General features: G+C 42.5%; 1 protein-coding gene across 1 annotated transcript in view; it reads right to left on the bottom strand.

Annotated features, from left to right (window-relative positions):
• The window catches only part of Specc1l (sperm antigen with calponin homology and coiled-coil domains 1 like), a 104,890-nt gene extending 77,424 nt beyond the window's left edge, over positions 1 to 27,466 (bottom strand). Inside the window, exons 1-2 of the mRNA XM_034524357.2 lie at positions 27,296 to 27,466; positions 8,470 to 8,659 (exon numbers count right to left, since the gene is read on the bottom strand). Coding sequence (XP_034380248.1) covers positions 8,470 to 8,622 — 153 coding nt within the window. The 5' untranslated portion in view covers positions 8,623 to 8,659; positions 27,296 to 27,466. The remainder of the gene's footprint in view (positions 1 to 8,469; positions 8,660 to 27,295) is intronic.
• Between the last annotated feature and the right edge of the window lie 456 nt (positions 27,467 to 27,922).

Here is a 27,922-nt window from a genome sequence, read left to right as displayed (position 1 = left end):
CAAATACAGGTGGCCAGGCCCAGAAGCAAATGCTCTTACCAACCACCTCCAAGATCAAGGAAAAAAAAAAAAAAAAAAAAAAAAAAAACCTTTTAAATAAAAGAACTCAAAGTTTTTCTCCACTTAAGGTGGAGGCATACATTAGCTGACTGAAGCAATACTGTTAAATAATCATAATGAATTCACTTCTACAAGTTAAAATGCTCCACATGTGACTAACTTCTAAACTTTCTTCCGGTTTTCAATATCAAGGATCCATATGGAATGTCTGTTCATCATTCAATTTTTTGTATTTTTTTAAATTTTATTTTATGTGATGAGTATTTTTCCTGCTTATATGCACCACATTTGAGCTTAGTGTCCACAAAGGTCAGAAGGCAGCATTGGATCGCCTGGCACTAGAGTTACAGATGGTGTGAGTCAGTCATCGGGTGAGTGTTGGCTACTGAACCCAAGGCTCTGGAAAAGCAGCGCATCATTTCCTAATCAACTGGAAAGCTGTATTCTAGTAGTGCAGAAAGGTGAAATAGCTTCTTTAAAAAGAGTCAGAAGACTTAGGGATGAAGCTAAGTCACAGAATGCTCACCTACCACAGCACACTCACAGCCCTGGGTTTGATTCCAACACTGAAATAAAGAGTTAAGAAGGGACTGAAGACACGGCTCAGTGGTTAAGAGCACTGTCAGAGGACCTAGCTTTGATTCCCAGCAACTACATGGTGGCTCACAACCATCTGTAATTCCAGTTCCAGAGGATCTGAAACCCTCTTCTGGCCTCTGTGTGTACCAGACACACATGTAGTACACAGACATACATTCAAGCAAAACACTCATAAAACTTTTTAAAGCTAAAAATAGAAAGAGAATGAGTTTCTTTAAACATTTACACAGAATTAAACTCTGAAAATTAAGGGTTGTCATATGTTTGACACCTAAAATACACAATAGGGTACAGAGAAAGGGAGAAATGACATTAACCATAAAATATGTGCATTCTTTTGACTTGTCTCAGCTGGTCAAAAGTAGCCATCAACTCTGGTACAAAATACCTTTAAATCTCAGGTTCCCTAGCCCATCAATCTAAAATTAACAATTATATAAATGTAATATTTTCTATTTTCAAATCATATTTTCAAACTAATTTTTCCCTTGTTATGTTAAATATTTTCTTTAACTCATGTGAAAGGGAGCTTAATCCCAGCCTTTGAGTAATGGCAAAGTCAAATATATACTGGGATACCAAATCACAATTGTAATCACACAGTATTCACAAGAAAGAAATCAGTATGCCAGAATAAGAATCCAAAATCAAGGCTGCAGCTCAGCAGGAGAGCTCTTATCTAGCATATATGAGGTTCTGGGTTACACTCTTAGCACCTCAATAATAGTGAGTGGGGGCACACACTTTTAATCCCAGCACTTAGGAGGCAGAGGCAGGTGGATCTCTGTGAGTTCAAAGCCAGCCTGGTCTACATAGTGAGTTCCAGGACAGCCAAGGCTCTAAAGAAATCCTGTAACAAAACAACAAAATTATAATGATATTCAAAATAATTCTATAAAGGAACTATATAAAAAGAGAATTGCAGCTGAAAAATTAATGCAGAAAACAGGTTTTATAGGAAATCATGCTAGGTCAACCATGAATTTACAAAGTAGAGAAAAAATGAGTTCAAAGTGTTTAATACCATATCAAAAATAAAGTATGTGTTTCTAAGTACAACCAAAAATTCTGAAATCATAAAACAAAGACTTGATCAACTTAAGTACATAAAAATCTTAAAACTTTAGTTTAGGAAAAGTTCTAAAATCCATATCACAGTCAAAACAAATTAATAAATTTTTAAAAAGGAAGAGGAAGGAAAGAAAAGAAACCAGATGATGAAATACTTGCTACCTACCATGCTGGCAAAAACAGAAAAAGTGTGATAACACATTCATTTGAGAAGGATAGTGTAAACTGCATTGGTATACATGCAGTGTGTTATACAGCTACAAAAAGAAAAAACTCAGTATAGTGGTATAGAAGGCTGGTGAGACGGCTCACTCGCCACCGAGCCTGAAGCCCTGAGTTCAACTTCTGCCATGTGTGCTGGCAAGAACTGACTCCCACAGTTGTTCTCTGACCTACACACCTACACACCTACACACCTACACACACACACACACACACACACACACAATGCAATATAAAAATCAATATAGAAATTTCTAGAGTACATCAAGTAAATAAGCAAAGCACAAAAGATGATGCCATGCCCTTTGTATAAAAAAGGAATGTGCTAATAGTTTATGTCAACTTGACACATGCTAATCATCTGCGAGGAGGAAGCCTCTATCAAGAAAGTGTCTCCATAAAAACTGGGCTATAGGTAAACCTGCAGGGCATCTTCTTAATTAGCAACTGATGTGGGAGGGCCCAGCCCATTGTGGGTGGTGCCATCCCTGGTTCTATAAGAAAGCAGGCTGAGCAAGCCAGGAAAGAGCATCCCTCCATGACCTCTGCATCCGCTCCTGCCTCCAGGTCCCTGCCCTGCTTGAGTTCCCGTCCTGGCTTCCTTCAGTGATGGACTGTGATGGGAAAGTGTAGCCGAACAAACCCTTTCCTCCCTAACTTGATTTGGTCATAGTGTTTCATCACAGCAGTAACGAAGGCAGAAAATGTTTTAAAATGTTAAGTATAGGGCCGGAGACAGCCAGCAGATAAGAGCACTTGCTTTTAACACACCTTTATACACAAAATAATAGCATTTTTTTAAAAGAGAAAAGATATTCTAATTGTGGTATTGAACATGATTGCCATCAGTAAACCTAATGAGCCTATCTGCCAGCTAAACAGTACAGTTTATAATGGCCAGTTCTGTAATTGTACTATAGCTATAAAAGAGAATGCTTGTGTTTTCTAGAAAATACAAATATTTACCAATAAAGGACCATTACTGTTTACAATTAAATAGTTTAAGAAAAAGTGTGTGTGTGTGTGTATGTGTGTGTGCACATGCATATAGGAGGACATGGTGAAACCATAATAAAAATTAGTATGTGATGATTCTTAGTAAAGAGTACACTGTGGAGGGCTTAAGAGTTGGCCCAGTGGTTAAGAGCACTTGTTGACTTGAGTTCAACTCCTAGCACCCACATGGAGGTTCACTGCTAGACACCAGGAATGCATGTGGTGCACAGATATACATGCAGGCAAAGCAATCATAAACATGAGGTAAAATAAATTAGAAAAAAAAAAAAAAGAATAGAGCCAGGCATGGTGGTATGAGCCTTTGAGACCAGGATTTTAAAGCCTTGGTAACACAGAAAGACTATCTCTAAACCAAGGAACAAAGCACACACTGACGGTGCTCCAACTCATTCAGAGCACAACACATGTAAATCATACCTATTGCACAACCCTTTAATCACTCTGAATGGTTAAAATAAGAGTAACTATGTAGCCAAGCACTATAGCACCCAGGAGGGCAAAATGCTATCCACGCTTGAACAACTTAACCAACCTATTACAATCCAGCACAGTGATCATGCTCTGGTTAGTGGGCTAAGAGAAATAAGACACAAAGTTAATAAGGATCTCCATAAGAATGCTCCTAACAGCCTAGCATAATCACCATCAGACAGGCCTCTCCCAGCAGCCAATGGAAACAGATGCAGACCCACAGCCAAGCAGTAAGCAGAGCTTGGGCAATCCTGTGGAAGAGGGGGAGGAAGGATTGCAGGAGCCAGAGGGGTCAAAGACACCACAAGAAAACCTATAGAATCAACTAGCCTGGACCCACAGGGGCTCACAGAGACTGAACAGCCAACCAGAAAGCAGTCATGGGACTGAGCTAGGCCCTCTGCATATACGTTACAGTTGTGTAGTTTAGTGGGACTTCTAACACCAGGGGCCTGCCTCTGGACCCCTTTCCTCCTATTGGGCTGTTTTGTCTAACCTCAATAGGAAAGGGTGTGCCATGTCTTAAAGCAACTTGATATGGCAGGGAAGACTGATATCCATGTGAGGCCTCCTGCTTTCTGAAGAGAAGTAGAGAAAGAGTGGATGGAGAGGAGTAAGAGGAGAGGGAGTGAAGGTGGAAGGAGAGGAGGGAGGGGAAACTTTGCTGGAAATGTAAATAAATAAATAAAAATAAAAGAATGCTCTTAGCAATATGATCTTAAGTCTGAAAGTCACTCAACAATCTGCCAGATGAGTAAGCTAAGGTTTAGTAATTACATGGATTACTAATCAGCAACAAGTAACTTCTGTTGTTTCCAACAGTGTGGGTAAAACACCCAACATACATAGTAAAAACATATTTATAGTTACATTCATATAAAAAACACAATTAGAAAATTAGTTTCTGGTGCTGAAGTCTAGGGCAGTAGTCACTTCTGAAGAGGCACCAGAGAAGCTTCTGAGAAGCAGGGATGTTGTTTCGTGACCTGGGTGGTGGCTGCAGGGTACAGTCACTGTACAATGATGTACCAAGTGCTTCAAAAGCATCTGCCAATGAAACTACGCAACCATGTAAGAACATCCCCCAACGAGCCCGGCTGTGTTCTCCAGCTTGCCTTGTAAATACTGTACACTCACTGCTGGGTTTCCCATGGCTTCCAATTTGCTACAAGATGCTGTAAATGGATATATATTCCCATAGATAGCCCCTATCAACAACATCCCAAAGATATGAAATTGACAACAAATGCAAGATTCAATTAATTTGGCAAAAAGCCTGCACACACAGAGTGAAATCCTACATAGTGCTACATATATCTCATGGTCAAGTCTAAATTTTCCAGACTGCATATTTTCCTCAAATTATAAGATCACTTTCCACATTTTACATTTCAGAGATGAACTGTCACACTGTTAACTTTTTCTCTCTCCCCTGTCCTATCCTGTGTGTGCATTCCTGTATATGCCTGTTCAAGTGCACGTGTGTATGTGTGTGCACATGCATGTGTGTGCGCACATGTGTGTGTGTGTGTGTGTGTGTGTGTGTGTGTGTGTGTGTATTACATTAAGGATCCACCCAGGGCCTTTTCCATACTACACAAACACCTATCACTTAAGCTATAACCCTGTTAACTAACTTTTGTACTAAAAAATCATAGAAAAGTATGATCAGAAATAATTACAGAGTACTGTCAGTTATTTAACTGAATCTTACTCGTTCCCATCCATCAATTTTTACAAAACAAAACAACAACAAAACAATGCTGGTCAGTATAATGGGAAGTCTGTTGCTTCGTCAGGGACTACGACTAACTGATCAGAATACGCACTGGAAGAAGCCGGCACAGAGCCCACCTCAGCACAGACAAGTGTGAAAACGGCCTTCCTCCATCTCACTGAGGAGAGCTCTAACTGCCCACTGCCCGCCACCACATCTCCTATGTGACTGGAGCTCTGTGTCACAGACATCCTTCTCCAAACTCTAACTACAACTGGCATGTGAAAGGAGACACTAGAAAAGTTCAAGTGATTTTACCCTTGACACTGTGAGAAAGGGGTCATGCGAGTTGTGATCAAATGACAGAAGTTTGCCAAGAGGAAGTATGTACATAATGATGTGCAAATTATTAAAAACAACACTTCATTTGTCCTGGCATCCATCAATGCTCCATTATAGTTACAGGAATGAAAGTCGTGGGAGGTCTGTGCCAGACAGTGAACTGCAGTAACTCTGAAAACCAAACGTAACCAGTCAGAGACCTCTACATCTTCTCTCTTAGAAGTGCTAGAGATAGCCCTTAGGCATAGCACCCTCGGGGTGAGCAGTCCACCACTGAGTTGAATTCCAAGAGCCCAAGCCTCAAAAGCCCTTCTTTAATGGTTTCTTTTTTCTTTTTTTGCTTATGTTTACTTTTTCTTTCCTGTCACTTCTTCAATTTCAAATCAACAACAGCTTTCTTCTTAGTTACAGTAACTGATCCAGTTGAGGCAGAGTGTTCCCAGGAGTGTGACAGCTGATCCTCCTTACTCCAAATCTGCCTGCGCCCTCCTCAACACACAGGCACGTACACTTCCACACACCTGCTAATAGAACAAAGCCTCAAGTAGGAACAGCTGCTGTGTGCGTGCGCTGACACAAGCGTGCTGCCATGAGCAGGGAAACAGTTTTGCTTCACAAGGGAAAAGTACTCACTGTTCAAGACCAAACTGCCAGCAACTCCAGATCCACACCTCAGATGCGCCATGCCTACTCAGTGTACATACCAAAGTAGATCTGACACAGAGCCCACAGAAGGCAAGCAGGGTACACATCCAACACCAACACTTCAACCTGTTCTTCCAGTCACATAAACAACAGGTCACCTGTCACACAGGTACTCCACTCTGAAGACAGCACCAGCAACTAAGTAACCAGTTAGGTCAGAACATGTCATCTGTCTGACATGAAAGAGCCACAGCACCGCCACTAAGGTAACACTTCACCGGGTTGATTCAGAATAGCAGAAGTAGGGCAAAGGTCATTGCTGGCCCCATTCTCCAGGCCACAGGATGACAACTAGCCACTCATCACAGATATAGTAGGGGAAAAAATGAGGGCCCCCACACCCACTGAATCAGCACAGGTTCAGTTTTAACAACTCTGAAATACAAAACAGCATTTCCTGCTAGATCTTTCAGAACATACATGGAAGCCCCTCAGAAGCTATTCTTCTGAAGTGCTTTTAAAATAAATTAATCTGCAATCTAAAATCCCCTGCCTGGGAAAAAAAAGTTGTTGGAGAATTCAGGCCACGCTTTGTTTCTCCCTGTCAGACTAGCCGACACCAGCTCCTGGTTTCTGTGTCATCAGTTTCTACCCCAAATACCAACACAAATATCAAGTAAATAAGATTTTAAGCTGAAAGGGCTGAAGACTGTGTGGATCTGTATGCAAGGACATCAAACACTGAATTAAGAGTTGCATGTGGTGGTATGCACTTGTAACCCGGGCACTTGGGAAGGTGAGAGAGGAAGACTACAGGGAGCCTGAGGCCAGCAAGACCCTGTCTCAAAACAACAACAAAAAGACACTCTAAAAAGTAGAGGTGGAGGACAATGGTTCAGCAGGCAAAGACGCTGGACACCAAGGCCGACAACCTGAGTTCAGCCCTCTCTCACTCCCACCTGTGGCACGGAGGTACACACATGTATGCTCATGTGCAAGACAGACAGACAGACAGCAATCTGATTCTCTCAACGGCCCAAACCAGTACAGAACACATCAAGGGTCAGAACACATTAAGGGTCAGAACACCCCTGGAAAACTGCTATGTTCCACAAATCAAATCAATCCTGGACTAAAAAGATTCAAACTTAACAACAACAACAAACCCTGCTGCCACCTGCCATGTACTAAGTCCTTGACCTGTGCTGTCCACTTGTAATCTCTCTTTTAATTATGGCCATAGCCCTTCAAAGCCATGTTCTCATCTCTCTGACACCAAAGACTCTGGTCTAATGACAATTCTACACTAAAAAAGAATATAGTCTCTAAAGAAAATTACCTATGCTCTTACTGAATTAAACCCCCCAATGTTAACTATAACTAATATTGGATCAGCTGTTGAAAAGAACAGAAATTTAGGCATTGTGGCACCCATTTTTTATATATGAGCATTTTGTCTATATACATATCTGTGTACCACTTATGTGCCTGGTACCCATAGAAGCCAGAAGAGGATGTCTTGATCCCTGGAACTAGGGTTATACACAGTTGTGAGCCACCATGTGGTTGCTGGGAATTGAACTCTGGTCCTCTGGAAGAGCAGTCAGTGCTCTTCACCACTGAGCCATTTCCCTAGCCCCGTGGTACACACCTTTAACCCCAGCACTCAGGAAGCAGAGGCAAGCAGACTTCTAAGGTCAAGGCCAGCCTGATCTACAGAGAGTTTCAGTACAGCCAGAAACTACAGGGCTATGCAGAGAAACCCTGGCCCCACCCCACCCCCCAAAAAAAAACAAAAACAAAGAAAGAAAGAAATTCACGCTGTAAAAGTGTGTGTCACAGGACAAAAACTACTGCCAACAAGTCACAGGAATGTGAGAGCCAGTCATCCTTTAACAGGTGGCTCATCTGCTCGTTTCAGAGCCTTCCTGATCTAGGAACAGTATGCACTGTCCATACTGCCTACTGTCCCTTGGGCATCTGACATGTTACACAGGTGGTCCATGTACAACTACTGCATCTCTCGGCCGCCATCCATTCCTCAGATTCCCTGAAGGCAGACTCTACCTCTGGCTCACCTGTACATGACTCCCTGTATACAGCAAGCACTTGGTTATTTTCTTCATGCAGAGCCTACTATTAGTTTCATTCATACAGATAGACCTAAACACCAATTAAGGTCACCCTGCTGAAAGATCTCTTCAAAGACTGTGTTCCTAGTACTAGCAGAGAGTGAACCCCAAATAATACTCATTTAATAAACTCAACATATTAAAATACATGCCTAAAATCCACTGCATATTCAAATACTCCTGTGTGAATACCTTTGACAAGGCTGCTGCTGCCCCAGGCTTTACAGGTTTGCCTCCTGTGGGTGCTGAAGAGCTGTTCTCAGGCTTGCTTTTCTCTACTGTTTGCAGTTTGCTTATCCCAGACACCTTAGGCACTGAGCCAACACTCCTGTTTGCTTTCTTCATTCTGGGCTGCCTCTTGGTGATGCATTTACAGCCAAACCTGTGGGAAGAATAGAAGAGGTTGAAAAGAAAATTGGAAAGCAGCTCTTTAGAAATTGTTTCTGAAAATCTCCATTACATGATAAAAGTATCCGAAAGACAGGTGTCTCAATAACAAAACAAAAATGTTGAAAATCTTTCAATTCACTTATAGAAGCATAATACTTTACAGATTTATAATGTGTGTCCTAATCCATTCAGTAAACAGAACACCTTATATCATGTGCTGGACAGTTTCCATAAGGGCAAGCTCCAAATCCTGTGGTCGTGTCCAGTGTCAAAAGGCTTCTGTGGCTAGCTCTTCCCTCCCAGCATTGCTAACACACACTTCTGTCTTGTGTCCCCACCCCACCTCAGTCGTCCTGTGAGCATCCCTGCACCTGTTTTCAATCTGCCTGCCCTGGCTTGCATCTCATGGCTCTCAAACCTCCCCCATTCTGTGGCCCCTAACACAATCCAGGCATGACTTTCACATCTTCACAAAATGGCCTCTCAGGGCCTCCACCACCACATGTCTGTCTATACAGCTCTCCTTAACCATGGGAGAAGATTCCACAACCCCTTTACTCCTCTATCCTTCAGGGCTCAGAAGTCAGAATCACTGCCTGAAACTGCCAAATCTGACAATTTACTTTAGATGGAACCTGGCCCCTCCTTGAATTACATTTGCATAAGTGTTCCTCTGTAGTTGCTTTTTAGGTGGAGGAAATCCCTCAGACTTTTTCCTTTCACAAGTCTCAGGATTAGCTGGGTGGCATCTTTGCCCGGAGGGCACCACTCCCTTTAACATCAGGTTTATCTTTCAACACACACCTTAGTTCCAACATCTAATTTCCAGGTGCTCCTTTTCTCCTCAAACTGTACATTCTATAGTTTCTTCTTTCTCAATGTAGATCTGCCTGAGTGATCGGTAATAACCACAGGACAGAGACAATATTAGGCTGTCTTGAAATCTCTCTGCCAACAAAAGTTGTCCAAAACCCTTTTCAGTTTAGCCAAGGCTGCAGTGAAATCGTGGGATGCAGCTCAGGCTGGTGCTGCTAGGAAGCACTGCTGACTCGGAAACAAAGTGTCCTTGAACATTCAGAAACCCTGTACTGCAGCCCACATGGAGGTGGCAACACAATTGTTAAGAAGTCATGTTCTAAGCAATCTGCATCCCCTAAACATCTCATCTGCCTGGGGCTGTTATAAAGGACAGAGTGAAGGGCCACAGAGCATAAGCCCAGGTACCAGAGCATGGGAATGGGAATCCCCTTACTGCTGCTTCTTTTCACTGCCTTAATCTAAGCTCAAAGTATCACTCAAAAGTACTGTTCCAACTCGACTGTGCTCAGTATCTGAGAAGGCCACAAAGCAGCAATTCTCAGCCTTCCTAATGCTGCGACCCTTTAATGCAGTCCCTCACATTGTGGTAACCACCACAACCATATTTTTGTTGCTACTTCCTAACTATAATTTTGCTACTGTTATGAATCATAATGTAAATATCTGAGCTGCAGATGGCCTCAAGTGACCCTGGTTGTTCAAACCCCCCAAGGGATCTTGACCCACAGGTTGAGAAACACTGCCATAAAGCATCTCTTTGTGGGAGTGCTCTCCTCACAGCAGCTCAGTACAAGAAACTTTCAAATGGTCCAGTTCCTGCACCATTCTGAACACACCTGTATCTCTCGAAAAGTTTTTTTTTTTTTTGTATGTATATGAGTGATTGCCTACATACATGCCTGTGCACCACTTTTGTGCTTGATGCCTGTGGAGGCCAAGAGAGCGTGTTGGATCCCCTGGAACTGGAGTTAAGGATAGTTATAAGACACTACCTGAGTGCTGGAATCAAACCTGGGGCCCCTTAAAGATCAGCCACTCTCATTCATCCATCCATCCTTGCCTGGCATGCTATTATTACCTCTGCAATAAAAGGGAAGCTGCATTGTAAGGAATCTGTGTAAGACATCCTCATAATTTAATGTAATTCATTGTAGTTATCTGAGTGGGATGGCCACCAGTGACTCGGGTGTTTCAATGCCTGGTCCCTAGCTTGTGAAACTATTTTGGGAAGGATCAGGAGGTGTAGCCTTATTAGAAAAGGTACGAAGCCCAAGCCAAACCCAGCCTCTTTCTTACCTTCTCTCTGTACCCTTCTTCCTTCCCTCCTCTTTTTCCTCCCTCCCTCCCTCCCTCCCTCCATGCCTGCCATCTCATCTTGATGAACTCACTATCTGAAACTGGTGAGCAAGCCCCCAGTTAAGTGCTTTCTTTTATAAGTTGTCTTGATCATGGTACAGCAACAGAGAAGTAACTAAGATATTCACCTACTATTGACAATGTTACATAAGGACAAAGCAACAATAACATCTGTGGTGTGTCAACATAGGCTTCCTCTGGGCCTCAGACCTAGTTAAGTACAATAGGCTTGAAGTACAATCAGCATGAAGATTGCCAAGCTAAGCTACATGGGTTTCTGGTCCAGCGTGAGCTACACAGCAAGACTCAGTCTGACAATTTTTTTTTTTATTTAAAACAATAGTAATAACAAGTGAGAGTTGGTGAGACAGTGTAGCCTGCCAACCCAAGTAGAAGAAAAGAACCAACTCCCATGTGTTATCCTGACTTTCACATGCCCATATGTGCATGCAAGTGTGCACACGCGCACACACAGACACTCATACACATACTAAATGTAACAATAGTGTTTTAATAAATAAGATAGAGTCAGGAGACCAGGGTTCAAGCTCTAGCTTTGCCATAAGTTGTTAGGGTAAATCACTTACCTTTATAAATTCTTCTCTTAGAAACAAGAATTAGTCAAGCCTAGCTTAAAGACTTCTGATACACAAAACACACACAAACCAATATGAGAAAAAGTATTTATATCCTAGTTGTAAAGTTATCTCACCAGGGCCCAAAGGTTACAAAGATGTTGCAACAAACCAAGGTTAGAGAGAATAGTTTATTTCCAGGATTCAGAAGCCCCACCCTCTCTAACCATCAACCCATAAAAGATATGCCAATCAAGTTTTAGAACTGATGCAATGGGACCCTATGAATTTATCTTACCTGTCATGCTGCATCAAAGAGAACCCACTCTGAATCAAAGACACTGACGTCTTGGAGACCAAGAAGGTGCTGAGGTCAGTCCCTGGCTGGTAGATGCCATCAGCCTATCAGTGAGGGACAGGACCCTTTCTTGACACTATAGAAACATTCAAACCTACTTTCTATGTCACAGTGGGATTTTATCTGTTCCTTTAAACTCTAACCTCCACTATTATAATCATTTTACCTCTGGAAAGAAATGTACTGGTATTTTAAAGCATTTAAATTTAACTGCTATCTTAAGATCTTCCATGCTGAAGAAGATTTAAAACAAATCCTTCATGCTTAGTTTTAAAAATTAATAACTACTTGAGATTGAATCTGTATCCAGGGACTGGTTACTCAACTCTTCAAGGTTTAGCTTCCTGATTCACAAAATGGGGTTGGTAACACTATGTACTGTATAGGATACTAAGATGATTCAATGAATAAGAAACCTAACATACTTATCAGGGTAGCAGCCCACAGTGAAGATCTGATAGACAGAAGCTACTGTAATTTATAGAACATCCTGCATATCCTGAATATGACTAAAGCCTGATTTAAATAAAAGCATCAGGAGTAGTGGTGGATCCCTGTAACCCAGCACTTGGGAGACAGAGGCAGGAAAATCAGTTCAAGGTCATCTTCAACTGCACAGCATGTGTGAGACCAGCATGACCTATGAAACTGCCTCAAAATAAATAAAGATTTAAAAGGCAGCATCTTGGAGCTAGAGAGACAACTCAGCAGTTCAGAGTACTAGATGCTCTTGCTCTTCCAGGGGACTCGGGTTCAGGTTCAATTCCCAGCACCAACATGGTGGCCCACAACCATCTGTGACCACAGTCCCAGGGAGTGTGACAGGGAACCTAGTCTCTATAGCACCAGGCACACAGGTAGTGTACAGATATACCAAAGAAACCAAAGCTCCCATACACATAAAACAAAAATAACTCTTTTAAAGGCAGCAACTGAAAAGATACTTTGTAAGAGAATCTTCACCACCACCACCCCAGCCCCATTCCCTTTGAGACAGGGTCTCACTATGGAGCCCCTTATGTCACCCAGATTGGCTTTGAATCTACCAGCCTCTGTTCCTAAGTGCTGGGATTAAAGGAGTGTCAATAATATGCCTAGCCAGGATTCCTTTATAAGGAATGACTAAAGATTGTTTTACTTCTGACTTACATTAAATTACATACTATATAATATGCAGACGTCAACAAACAATACTAGCCTCTAGTTCTTTCTCACTGAAAATTACAAACCAGGAAACACTGCAGATGCATGGTAAGCAGTCCACAGAAATTATAATTAAGAGACCAGGTCTGTCACTCTGTAAATGGCTAACTCTGTGAGCCTTGTTTATAAAGCAGAGTGTTCAAAACATGTTTTTGGAAAGTAATTGCTTATTAACTGTGATTCTTATGACTACCATTATCCTGCTAAAAATCTACAAGAGGTCTTGACCTGAGCAATCTATATACATCTTTCCATAATCTCACAACTCTGAACTTAAATATCATCTTAAAATTGTAAATTAAGAACAGATTAAAACACTGGAAAGAAATCACAGTCAAGAGAACTCTTAAGTCAAGGAAGGTGCTATGCGTAAGTCAGTGTCAAATGAATCAAAACCAACAGCCAATCTAATAAAAATCAGATGCCTACAAAAAAAATCTTAATTTTGAAAAGCCAATTTAAAAACTTTCATTAAGTCAATCATAATGCAATAAACTAGTTCTATACTAAATTCTTCAACAAAGGTTTAAGATTTTTAATTCTTTTCTTTTCTGTGTGTTTTGCCTATGTGTATTCTATGCATAGAATACATACAGTGCCTCACAGGCCAGAGGAGGGCATTGGATCCCCTGGGACTGGAGTTACAGACATATGAGTGCTGAGAAAGAAACCTGGGTCCTCTGGCAAAGCAGCCAGTAATCTTAACAGCTGAGCCATCTTTCAGGGCCTTATGTATTGTATTGTATTGTACTGTACTGTATTGTATGTGTCTGGATGTTTTGCCTATACGAATGCAAGGGTACCACCACATGCTTGCAATGTCTATGGAAACCAGAAGAAGGCATCAGATCCCTTACAACTGGTATTACAGACTCCACGATGAGCACGGGTGTGGGTGAGCCCAGGTCCTCTGTATGAGCAGCAGGTGCTCTTCACTGCTGAGCCAACCTTGCAGCCCAGCACGCATGCACGCACGCATGCATGCATGCACGCACGCACGCACGCACGCACGCACGCACGCACGCACGCACGCACAGACTACTGTTACACACAGACAATACATCTAAGGTAGTCACTTTAAAAGTAGATGTAAAGTGTGACTCCAAAGCAAATGTCAAGGATTCCTTGGAGGGAAGGCCAAGACCTCCCTGTCATACCAGAAGTCTACATACATGCAACTGGCATGTTGCCAGAGTGCCTGAAACAGAAAGGAGAGATAAACAGGGGTAAGGCACCTTTGGCTATGATTTCTCTTCTTTGTCCAAGCCCACAGGCAAAGTCTAACCCTGATTCAGAAACTTCAATGCTTACTGACCTAAGAAGGACCAGTTTTAAATGCTTATTTTTATTTTAACAATATTTTTTTTTTTATTTTTAAGACCAGACTTTATTCTACATCTAAAGTTGGGGCAATTATTACTAACATACATGCATTTAACATGTAATTTTACATGCTTTACACATTTATACAAATGACCTTCATGAGATTCTCCTCCCCTCACAGCTTCCTCCTGTGTGCCTGGCCACAGGGAGTCTGAAGGTGACGGCACAGGAGAAAGGCACACTCATCAACAGAAGTCCCCAGTCAGTGTCTGGGGTGACGGTGAACAGGGTCAAGCTAGCTCCAGGGAAGGACAAGTCCAGAGCAGACTGCAGCTAGATCAAGGCTAAGTGGGAAAGAAAAGCTACAACTTTTTTTTAAAAAGTCACAGCCAGCTAGATTTTGCTATTGTCACTTAAAAATTACAGCAGACAGACAGAGAGGGCAAGATCCATGCTGTACGAGTGCTAGCACACTTAGTCTCAGAACTCCTCTGTGGGCTAGAGAGGAGGAAGGCACGGAGGCTATAGAATGCAGCAACTGGTACTCAAAGTCAGCTCTTTGCATTAATCCATAACTAAGCAGAAGCTACAAGAAATGAGCTAGTTTTCACAAGATCATTAACCACAACTCTATCTCGGTGTTTTAGCACAGGAACACTTACTTACAATGGGGCTCCTCTTCTAAGATTTAACACAAAGAGACATGAGAAACAAGTAGAAGCAACTTGGACTTTTCAAACCTACAGCCACATACCCGGTTTCCTTCCCTTACTGCTTTTAAAAGAGCAACAGAAGTAAAACCCCACCTGGCTGCCTCTGCTTTAATGCACGCTGTGAGGAGACCGTTAAACTGCTCATAATACTTAGCATTCCAGACAAGTGACAAGACTGGAAAGAGATTGTCTAAAAGAATTTCTGGCTACAGTACACAAATTATTTTTGCAGATTTAGTCCAAAATAAATTGGTTCCCAAAGTTAAAACTGCCAGAACGCAAGAAACTGTGAGTCTCCTCAGGCCAGTCCCTCCTCTGCCAAGGTCTCTTAACACTTACAAAAAGAAAATCTTTATTCAAGACCCTTCAAATCATGGCTTTATGCTCAGGTTTTTGGCAGGGAGTTAAAAACTTGCACAGTAAGACATTCATAAAATTAACTCAAGTCACCTTTAATTAAGAACATCAATTTATATATGTGCACATTTGTGTCTAAACCAACCCCCCGGCACAGTGGTACACATAACTGCCACCTGGCAGTTACTGTTAGTGCTAAGAGTTAAACCCAAATATTTGGGGTTCATGAGGAGGGGAGACAGTGAATTGGGAAAACGACATCCTTTGTGCTGTATTTCATACAGTTGGGTTGGATGGCATGGAATGGGATGTGGGAAAGGAAACTGGCCTTTTGAGACTGGCTGCAAAAGATGAGGACCACTGGGGCTGGAGGAATAATGCCAAGTGGAAGTCACTGTGTGACCCAGGCCACACGAAAGCAGACTGGCTGGTTTACATAAAAGAAACAGACTTGAGCTTAGAGTGCTTGTGGGAATTCCACATGGTGGATTTGAAACTGTTGATCAGTTATGTGCAGATTCCTCCCACAGAGCTCTCCTAGAATGCACAGGCCCTATAAAGGAAGCAAACAAAGCATGTGCCCCAAATACCTCTCAGCAATATATGAAAATCATAACCAGGAACTTGAGGAACAGAAAGTCAAAGCTATGACCTGAAGCACCTGAGGCACTGCTGAAATAATACACGCAGTCAGAATCAAAGTCTAACTCTTAATTAGTCAGGTCACTTAGTCACTCCACTACGTGGTGACCTGTCATAAGGTATCAATAACTTACTCTGTAACTGCTCATCTCAGTAGCAGGATAGAGAACTAAGAATCTGAAACAGCAGCAAGCTGGATGTGTCAGAAAGCAAAATGACATGGAATCTACCAGGACCACATTAAACTGTGTGTAAACCAAAAGGCACAGACAGCTCTACATGGTGACGTGATAAACCTTACACCCTTTGCCCATCCCAACAAGTGAGGCAACTCTCCTTTGTTCTAATTCCTTCATTTTCCTCTGGCACTAGAAACACGCACAGCTCCACTCGCTCACTCCTTCCTCACTCACTCACTCAGTCACTCAGTCACTCACTCACTCACTCACTCCTCACTCACTCACTCAGTCACTCACTCACTCACTCACTCACTCACTCCTCACTCACTCACTCGCTCGCTCACACAGACAAGCTTTGGGAGTTCTTCCAGACAACTAAAACCACTGTTGCTCCATCCCAAGCGCAAGCCCCTCCTGCTCCTGGCTATCACAGCGTCTACTGCTGCCTGTCTCTTGTGGGTCATTTCTGATACTTACCTTTCTCTGTCCTGGCGGCTGTCTGTCTGTCTCTCCCCTTCTCTTCTCATTTACTCACCCACTCCACCCTCACTGACTCACTCCATTGGCCTTTGAACACCACTCTCTGATTTGATACAGATCTCCTCCTTTTTTGAACTACTGATTTTTTAAGATAGGACACACACACACAGAGAGAGAGAGAGAGAGAGAGAGAGAGAGAGAACAAATAAACCAATTTAACAATATTAAAGAAAAGCAGTAATATTCAAAGTAAGCAAAACAAAGAAAGGCTAACTGCAAAAGCCAACAAATACAATGTCTAAGATTCACTTTAAGTCAACAAGTTCAAAAGTTTAGATGAAACAAACCAATCTCCTGAAGCACAGAACACAAAAGCTCGGTAAAGAAGAGATGGCCTTAGGGGAGAACACAGATAACCTAAATGGTCAGTACTTTTGAAGGAAATCCAATGTATGATCTACATTTCCCCTACCTGGAACCACTTCCTATATTCTATGGAATCTTTTCCAATTCTAGAATGAAATGTAAAGACAGCTAAAATCAGAAGAAACTATTTCACTGACTCTGGGCATTGCAGCACATACCTGTAATCTCAACACCAAGGAGGCAGAGGCAGGGGGATGATTTTAAAGCTACTTGGGAGTTATACAGCCAACATAGTGAGACCTCTTCTCAAAACAGAAAATAGGGAGGAGATACAATGGTAGGATAATGATAGAAGAAGTATTTTCATCTCCAAAAGGAGACTAGGTTTGAGAAGTAGGGCAGCTGATCCCATCAAGTTCAAAAGTCAGCAGGGAAAGTACTTAATCTCTTGACTCCTAACCCCACCTTGGACATAACAGGGGCTTCTAGCAGCACTTCCCCTAAAGCTCTGCTGGGCAATGGCCAGGCCACAGAGCTCCCAGGCAGCCTTGTGGCTGCTCTCTAATGGGTTCTATAGTGTTGGAGACTCCACAGCATCCTCACTCCATAGTTCCACTGACAGTGTCATTATGAAAGGCTCTTTGTGCTGGACAGACTCCATAATAAATTCCTGCCTAGGCCCTCAGGGTGTCTGATACATCCTTTAAATCTCACCCAAGGGTGTCTGATACATCCTTTAAATCCAATGGAGGCTTCTATGGCCCCCCCCCCCCAGCCTATGCACTAAACTATGCCCATCATCTACAATTGCACCATTAGGCAGCGCCAAGACTTACTGGTTCCTCTTTTCAGAGTGCCACCCTGAGTTGCATGTAGACCTGCTTGTGTCATAGCTGGGGCAAAGGAGCACTGCACAGCAAGACAGTGAACTGCAGCCCAGGGAACAGACTCCAGAGTAACACACAACAGCAAATGTCCCACAGAGCCTCCCTGGCAAACACAGCCCTCAAAGACTTTGTCTCAAAGTTTCTCAGATGACTTCAGGGTCTTCTGTGTTTTCCACAAATACAACCTACTTTCTCCAAATTGTATGAATCTTTTTAGCAAGTGTTCCCTGGGTCACATCCCCAGTATTCTCTCTCTAACACACCTTCACTGTTAGGGTTTTGTTGTTATTGTTTGAATTGTTGGCTGATTTGCTGAGACAGGGTTCTATTCTGTAGCCCAAGCTAGTCTGGAACTCACTGCATAGCCCAGAAATGGCCTTGAACTCACAGGAATTGTCCTTCCTCAGCCTCCAAAGTGCTGCCACCACAACTGTGAGCCCACACCTGTGAGCCACCTGGCTTTATTTTGGCTCTTGAAAGGGTGGCATCACTATGTGATCCAGGTTCACCAACCAATATCCAGATCCAGGCTTTTGTAAAGGTTAGTCTCAAAGCCTTCCAAACCTTCTCATTCTCCTCTTGTTAATCCATCTTTGTCATTTCTCTTCTCTGTCTCACTGTAAGCAACTACCCAATAAGATCACCCTGCACCTTGCCCACTCATGTGCCACATCCTCAAGTTCTGCATTCACTACCATGTTTGTACCTGGGAACTACAGCCTTTGCTCAGGTTTCCAATACCTTATCCCTTAGCTCCACCTATGACCTCATTAAATACACTTCCCTGTGCTATTCTGATGACAACTTAACTAATCCCTAATGTAGCTTGGTGCCTGGGATGTTCCACTCACAGAAATGAAGATTTTTCCCTAAATTCATCTAGCCTCCACTCAGTTCCTAAACTGCATATATATTGCCAGGTATTTATAATAGAAACGGCCCAACCTCTTGTTATCAGTTTTCTATAACTAGTTTGTTCTGAGCTGCTCTAACAGGAAGCCTTCCTTGGGTAACATGCCAACAGAATTTGGCCCACAGTTGAGAGGCCTTTTGTTGGTCACCTGTGGCAGAAAATGTAAGGCAGACCTGTGAGACAGCAGGAACTCTGAATGCACAGCCTCCAGGCTTTTATAACTGTCATTTAATCCATTTGGAGGAGTGAATTCTTCATGACTCAAGCACTACAACACCTCACCTCCTAACACTGTAGGACTGGGGACTGTTTCCAAGCCATTCTTCTTGGGGAACACATTCAAACCATAAAGTTCTTTAAGAAAACTACAAAGCATTTCCCAGTTCACTTTAACAAGTAAGCTTGTTGGCAAAGGCATTACCAAAAGAAATGGGAAAAAGAACAGAGAAAAAGAAACCATACTAACCAAAATCTCTTAAGGAAATGAATTAGTAAGTCCTAAACAAAATTTCAGAAAACTATGACTTGAGGGTATTGTACCAGGGTTTGCCTTGCATGTGGGTTTGAGTCATAGCAACACAAAAGGGGGGAGAAAAACCAACAAATTTAATTCAACAAGACAAATACACATCAAGAATGACTATCAGGGCCAGGCAGGGTGGCCTATTAATACACCATTAATCCCAATACTGAGAAGGCAGAGGCAGGCAGATCTCTGAGTTCAAGCCAGCTTGGCCTACAGAGAGAAACCCTGTCTTGATATATCAAAAATACCACAAAAGCCAATGAGTGTATTAGGGCCAGTGAGCCCAGTAAGCTGGCTCTAAGTTCCTTAGAGAATTAAGGAACTTGCTGCCAAGCCTGATGACCTGAACCAATTCCTGTAAGTTATCCTCTGGCATTAGTGTACTATGGCATATCTCTCTCTCTCTCTCTCTCTCTCTCTCTCTCTCTCTCTCTCTCTCTCTCTCTCAAAAACACACACATGAAAACACAAACCTCACATATACACATACACACCAATAAATCCCACACTTAACCCACAAATCAAATTTTAACATTCAAAACTCAATGTAATTCAATGTTACAAATTAAGTAAGAAAAGCTTACTTAAGATTAAGTAAGCTTACTGTAAGATTAGTTCAGCAAAATCAGAAACATTACAAGTCTAAATTTCATTTTTGATTTAATAAAACAAAAAGCCAAAAAAAAAAAAAAAAAGACTATAACAAAATCTCCTTAACTTGACATATTGATTCTAGGAAATGCCTATAGTTAATGCCATGCTGAATGCCATAAAACTGTATTTTACCCTCATATAAAACATTTGAAGGGCTGGAGAAGTGTTTCAGCACTTAAGAGCACTGGCTGCTCTTCCAGAAGACCTGGGTCCAATTCCAACAAGCACATGGCTGGTCACAACTGTCTGTAACTCTAGTTCCAGGAGACCTGGGGCCCTCCGTGTGAGGAAAGAAAAGAAAGTAAGCCCATTCTTCCCACTTCTGTTTTACTTTGTACCAAAGGCAATAGCCAGGGGTTGGGGGTTGGGGGGAAGGCAAGCACAAACTGAACAGTATTCCAGTTGAGGAGGAAGACATAAAACTGGCAATATTTACAGACAGCACTGAATGGAATATCCAGTAGAATCTGCAAACACTACTGGGTAATCTAAGTACAGCAAGATCTCAGAGTACAAGACTGGTGTACAAGAATCAGTCACAATTCCATACATAGCAACGAACAGCCGGCAACTTAAAATTCTTAAGTATGTCTAAGAGCAGGACAAATCTAGACCATCACAAACTCAAATTATGTTATTGAAGGACTTGAAAATGTGGTGGTTTGAACACACTTGGCCCATGGGAAGTGGCACTATTAGAAGGTGTGGCCTTGTTAGAGGAAGTGTGTCACTATGGAGGCAGGACTTTGAGGTCTCATATATATGATCAAGTCTGGCCAGTGTGATTCAGACCCTCCTCCTGGCTGCCTGCAGAAGACAGTTTCCTACAGATCAAAATATAGAGCTCCGAGCTCTTCTAGTGCCATGTCTGCCTGGACATGCTGCCGTGCTGCCCACTGTGATGATAATGGACTGAATCTCTGAACCTGTAAAGCCAGCCCCAACTAAATGTTTTCCTTTATAAGAGTCATCTTAGTCACGTTGTCCCTTCACAGTAATGAAACCCTAAGACAGAAAGAAAATCTAGACTATTTTATGACATAAAAACCTGTAAAATCCAACTTTAACCTGAAAAATCCAACTTTTGCTGAAACCCAGTTACAGTCAGTCACATAGTGTTTAAGACTATCTTGAACTACAGTGAGAGCTGATTAGCTACAAAACTATACAGTTTATAATGACTAAACATTTACTACCTGGCCCGTCGTGAAGGATGCTTGTTGATATGCCTTTCCCTCAACAGAGTAATGTCACAGCTATTCCTAAAAGCTCAAATTTTCTTTTCTCTCCCTTCCTAAATGGCACCTCATGTGCAACCCCTATCCTCTGGAAGAACAAGTACTCTTAACCACTAAGCCATCTTGCCAGACCCAATTTTTACTTCTTAACTGAGTTATTTAAGACAAGTCTCGTGTAGCCCAGACTGACCTTCAGCTCACTTTGCTGCTGAGGACAACTTTCAATCTCCTACTTCCCAAGTGCTGGTATTACAGTTGACCCCACACAATGCCAAGTCTGGGATTACATCAATTTTAAGACTTTCAAAATAGACCTTTTGATACATTTTGACCCTCCAACATTTTTTTCTCTTCTCCCCATAGTGTTTTTTTTTTTTAACAGTATGTTCATATAACTGTATTTCTGGAGGATAAGTGCAGAGTAGACACCCATGAATTGCAAAAGCTTCATGAACACCAAAGTCATCTGTATTTGCTATTGATCAAAGCTGCCTCCCTTCTCAGCACCCCCACCCTTCAATACTTTAAGCCTTATTTACGTATTTTTATGTTGCTGGAGCTTGAACCCAGGACCTTGTCCACACTAGGGAAGCATTCTATCACTAAGTTACGTCCCCAAGCTTAAGTTCTCATAAAACCATACTTTATAAATAGCACTACAATTTACATTTTAAATAACACTGAAATAGAAAGATACAATAGTTTTAAACAGAATGGAAAAAAACAGAAAAATGTCCAGTTATAAAACCCTTACCTCCATAACAAAAAAAAATTTTAGTCATTTTTTTCTAAGTGGGTCAATGGGACCAATGAACTCAGCAACTAATCATATCCTATTGTGCTAATCAATGGAATTAAAAAGAAATCACGATGCCTCAAAAGAATAACACGTATTAGCTCATTTTGGAATGATAGATTATTGCCGTTTTAATACATAGAAAGCCGAATCACAGACACACACACACACACACACACCTATGACAGAGTTGAAACTAGAGAATAGCTTGCAATCCTCTTTCCTCCTTTTGCCCATCATCTTCGTCACCTAATAATAGTCTCCCTTCTTAACATGTGGATCTAATCCACACTTGGACCTTCTGTGCACACACATGAACATACCACCCGCTAGGATCTGCATATGAGGAGGAACTTCTGGTTTGGGTTTTTCATCGTCATCTCACTTATTATGCTTTCCTGGTTCATTCACCTTCCTGCAAATGTCATGATTTCATTTTTATTTACAGCTGAATAATATTCCATTCTATGTATTTACTATATTTTCATTATCCACTCATCAGTGAATAGATATTTAGGCTGTTTCTATTTTCTTGCTATTGTGAATAGAGCAGCAATCAACATGGGTGTGCAAATATTCCTGATAGAATATCTTAGGTAAGTCTCCAGAAGTAGTACAGAGGGATGCCCAAACTAAGGACCACAAAGGCCACATTGATTTGCAGTCCCACCAGCAATGAGTAAGAGTTCCTCTTCCCCATATCCATGCCAAAATTTGTTACAGATTTCTCAATAGCCAGTGACAAGGATGAGGCAGTATCTCAGTGAACTTTTAATTTGCACTTCCCAGATTACTAGGGATGTTGAACATTAAGCTACATCCCTGAGACTGACTTGATCACCATGTTGTTTCAGATCAATCAACTGAGGAAAAAACAGGAACAAAAAACAAAAAGCAAACCTTCTGAGCTGATGAGAGTTTTCTTTGTTTTTACTTTGCAGCTAGTCTATTCAGCACTAACAACTGTGACAACAGGAATTTCCTTTAGTATTATTTTGTTGGCATATGCACACAATTCCAGAGACCTGTCAATCTCTACTAGTGGGCGCTTTATGCACATGACACATATAAACAGGCAGGCACACGCATAAAAGACTCCTGATATTTTATATAATGTAAGGAATACACACACTGATCTTTGTGAACATGTATAGTACGTATATGTGCATTCTTGAGCACAGACAGCATGTACACATAGCATATGTGAACACCTGAAGACTACTCGGGTGTCAGTCCTTCCTCTTGAGATAGAAGATGCTGCTGCATACTACAAGCTAGCCGGCCAGCAAGCTTCTAGGCATCCGCCTGTCTTTGCAGACCTCCCCATTACAGCAGAGCAATTACAGGCATGTGCTACCATGTCAGCTTTGTGAGAATTCTGGAGATCCAAACTCCAGTCCTCATATTTGTACATTAAGCTCTTTACTCACCCACTGAACCCCCATCCCAAGAACTTCATTTTAAGGCTAACCAAGACAGGAAATGCTTAGTATCAATTTTAGTATCAATTTTAATGGCTTTTTACATTATTTGTGGTAATAAATAATGACCATAAAGTCATATACACAGATCCCTTCATTCAATCTCCAGTACTGCATAAACCTGGACATGGTGCCACACCTATAATTCCATCATTTGAGAGATGAGGCAGAAGGATCAAGTTTGAGGTCCTCATTGGCTACACAATGGGTTCAAGGACAGCCTGAACAAAAGATCCCAACTCAAAAACAAGCAAACAACAATAACAAAACAAACAAACAAATACAAACAAAACCAAAACCAAACAAAAATCCTGACAATATGTATTTAAATCCTTCTTTCTTTTCCTTTCATTTCTTTTCTGGCTCTTGAGACAGGGTCTCTCTATGTTGTCTTGGCTCTCCTGGAACCCCATGAACCAGCAAGCCAGGCAGCTGTATTTGAATCTTTTTAAAAGCAACAGCCCAGAAATTTTTTTTCTTAACCTCGCTAACAGTAACAACAAAACAAGACTTTAGGCTCTTCAATTCTAAATTCACAGTAAGCATGTTCTCTCGTATTTACCATTTGCCATTACCGTAAATCATCATTTGGTATCACCATCATAAATGATGCTTAATCTTTTTTTTTTTTTTTTTTTTTTTTTTTTTTTTTTTTTTTTTTTTTTTTTTTTTTTGGTTTTTCGAGACAGGGTTTCTCTGTGTAGTCCTGGCTGTCCTGGAACTCACTCTGTAGACCAGGCTAGCCTCGAACTCAGAAATCCACCTGCCTCTGCCTCCCAAGTGCTGGGATTAAAGGCGTGCGCCACCACCGCCCGGCATAATCTTTTTTTTAATAGAGCCTACCTACCTATATTGCTCAGACTGGCCTCAAACTATAGACATAAGCAATCTTTCTCAACCTCCAATACAACTGAAACTACAAGCTTGTAAAAACCATGTCCAACTAGATGCTGAAATGTAAAACTTTTTAAGACTTATTTATGTGGATAAGTGTTTTCCATGGATGGATGGATGTGCACCACAAGCGTGCTTGGTGCCTATGTAAGGTGCCGGGCCCCTTGTATCTGCAGTTACAGGTGGTGGTGAGGCACCACGTCTGCGGGTGCTGGGAACCAAACCCAGGTCCTCTGTAAGAGCAACAAATGCTCTTAGCTGCAGAGTCACCTCTTCAGCCTCTATCACCAAGAAACTGGGTGTTTTTTGGTTTAGTTTGTTTTTTAGAAATAATGGTCCTTTAAACTGAATACCTTCAGAGTCATCAAAACTCCCAACACTGTCCTTGTATTTCTTATAACATAAACACCTACTCAATACTCCTTCACCCCAGGGTATCTCAGATTCATTCATCTCAGACATACTTACTACACAGCCTGCCTCAGCAGCCAAATTTTTGAGAAGGAAACTACAATATCATCATTGGTGGAAAACTCTAGAAAAGGATTCTTTAATATTAAAATTGTTTCTGAAGCTCTTCTGTGTGCACAGAATGGAGAAACAAAGATCCAGAAAAGCTTACTTGCCCAAAGCCATAAAGACAAAAAGAAAAGAAAAATCTCTCAACCCCTTGACACTGCCATCATTCCTCTATCAAGGTGAGATGTCTGCAATAACACTTTGTGCAAGCTAGACATGTAATTTAAATAGACATACGGTTATTCAGCAAGTCTTGTATATAAGAAAACCCAACCCTCACAGGAATTTTGACCTTTTGCGATACCCGAGTCATCTGGTCAAAGAGCTATGTCAAGTCAGTCAGAAAGCGAACTTCTGCTTCACAAGTCACATGCTGTCATGAAAACAAAATGTGGGTACACACCCTGAGCAAATTTCACTTTAACGATAATTATTCTCTGCATCTGACACTAATAGTTTGACTAATACTTTAAGACACCTTCACACAGATTTTCCTATGATACAAAAATCACTTTCTTAATGAAAATGTCAAGGAGATCCCTACATACCTGGAATGTACACAGGCAAACATACAAAACATTCTCAAGCTATCTGAATTTCCGAAAGGTTAGAACACTGTTTGATGTACACCAGATTCAAAGGGAAAATGAGACATTTTTAATGGGGGATAAAGGGAAAGGGGCATCCGCTCTTTCTCAATAGGAAAAAAAAATGTAACGAGACCAACATACTTTTTTCTCCATATCCCCTTCTATATTGGTTTGAATATTTTGGGACATAAAACATATTACTTTCAATTTTTTTAATTAAGAAAAAAAATTACAATTATCCTGGTTACACAGGACATTAGAGGCTCTCTGGAGATAACTAAAATCTGTTGACACTCACATCACTTACAGAAACGATGAGGTTGGGCCAACGGGGTGTTGAAGGCCTGTTCATTAATTCTAGCTTCTCCAGAGGCTAAATAAAGCAAGACTGAAGTTCTAGGCCAGTGTGGCAACAAAGTGAGAAATATACCTAGTTTGGGATACTTAGTCGGACCTCCATCTCTAAATGAAAGGTAAGAGGCTAGAGGAGCTGGAGGGTAGATACAGCTTAGCTAAAAAACATTTATCTAGCCATAGTCCATGCCCTTAATACTAAAGTCGGGAATGAAGTTATTCATATATGACTCAATCCGCAAGTACACTACAATTGTCAATTGCTTATATTATCCCAGTACAATGAAAGGACAAGAAGAAAAAAAAAGAGTCTGTACCGGATTCAACACAGACCCATTGCTTTTCAAACGCTTTCCATTCCTGGTGTATTGAAAGAGGACCAACCGAACAGTGCCTTTTAGTGTCTATGCAACAACGCTGGTACCTCACTCCAAACCTTTAAGTAGAACTGCCGTTGCCTACAATTCACAGCTGATTTCACCTCAAGATTTACCCTCCTGAATGACAAGAAGCAGCCTTCCCGGGCTCCGCGATTTGTTTTATTTTGAGACAAGGTCTTACTCTGCCTGCCTTAGCCTCCCGGGTACTGGGATTACAGGTGTGGGCCAAAACTTATGATTCTCTCCCATGACAGTCAAATTTTCCTTTAAGCAGGTGCCCCTTCACCTCGCCGCACTTTAGGACTTATCGTCAAGGTAATGAAAAGAAAAAAAAATCAAGGTTGCCTGCATTTGAATGATGACGGAAATTTTCGTTTGGTTTTAGGCGGCTAAGCCCACCCAGAAACTGATTTATTTTCTAGTGTTCTCTGGGGATATCTCCACTCCACCACCACCGCCACCAACACACACACACACGGATGGCTTCAATGTAGCCGCTACTAAGAATGAAGCATTTCTTCAACAACACACTGCATTGTCCACATCCAATCTGATATAATTAGCCAAGAACACGGCAAGCTTCGAACAGCCAGGTCCTAACACAGCAGGACGCAGCCTTCGAGAGAGTCCTCCGCTCCCCACCCTCAATCCACCAGATGGGGAGGCAACCTGTCCCAGCCCAGGGCAAGGGACCAGGGCGAATGCCCCGTCTCTCCCGACACCACAGGGAAAGCAAGCACGAGGGTCGCACCCAGCTTCTCCGCAGGGATGAGCCCCCCAACTAGCTGGGTACCACGCCAGCCTGGGTTCCCCGGGGGTCTGCGGGGCAAGCTGTGAGGTCCGCCTGGGCAGGAGACGGCGCAGGCGCGGGATGGCTGGGGATTGGGGGGGTGGCGGGGGGGGGGAGAGCGCAGGCGCGGGGCCGCCAGGGTCTGCGGGGCCGCCCGGGCCTGGCCGCGCGGGCGGCGCTGAGGAGACGAACGTGCCGGCGGCACAAGCGGAGAAGACCCTGCCCCGGCTCTTACCGCGCGGCACCGCCTCGCTCACTCGCTGGCTCCGGGCTGGGGCCGGGCGGCGAGCTCGCCCGGTGGCGCGGCCCGGTCCGTTGAGTCCGGCCTCAGGGCAACAGCCAACCCCACGGCGCCGCTCCCTCGGCCCGCCCTGTCTCCCTTGCGGCTCCCGCCCTCCGCCCGCCCCTTACCCATCGGCACCGCCCCCACGCCTTCTACTCTCCGCGCATGCGTTGTCACGGTCGCCTCCTGGACCGCTACTGCGCAGGCGCCAGCTGTCACGCCTCCTCGCTCCGCGCTGGGTTCTGGGCCGCGCACGCGCTCTGGTAGTCGGCAGTGCCACTAGTATAACTGCAGTCTTTGTGCTGGAAGATGTCCCTTAGGAAGCAGGGCTCCTGGTCCCAGGTTTTCCCTCGTAAGCAAATAGGTCCGCGCTGGTCGAAATATTATGTTTACAGTGTGCTGAGTACTTAGTTCTTAATGAACCCGACAGTTGCGATAAATACACATGCCAGGCACCCCTGATGTTTTCGCACATGAGCAGCACCGGCCCCCACCCACTAAAGGAAACGAGACTACTAGCATTATTAAGTTAAAAAAAAAAAAAAAGAGTTCTATATGTTTATGTAATTCCAGGGTGGT

This window comes from Arvicanthis niloticus, chromosome 20 (assembly GCF_011762505.2).
Source record: "Arvicanthis niloticus isolate mArvNil1 chromosome 20, mArvNil1.pat.X, whole genome shotgun sequence".
Classification (NCBI taxonomy): domain Eukaryota; kingdom Metazoa; phylum Chordata; class Mammalia; order Rodentia; family Muridae; genus Arvicanthis; species Arvicanthis niloticus.
Note: the sequence above shows the minus strand (reverse complement) of the source record. Positions and strands in the feature narration are given on the sequence as shown.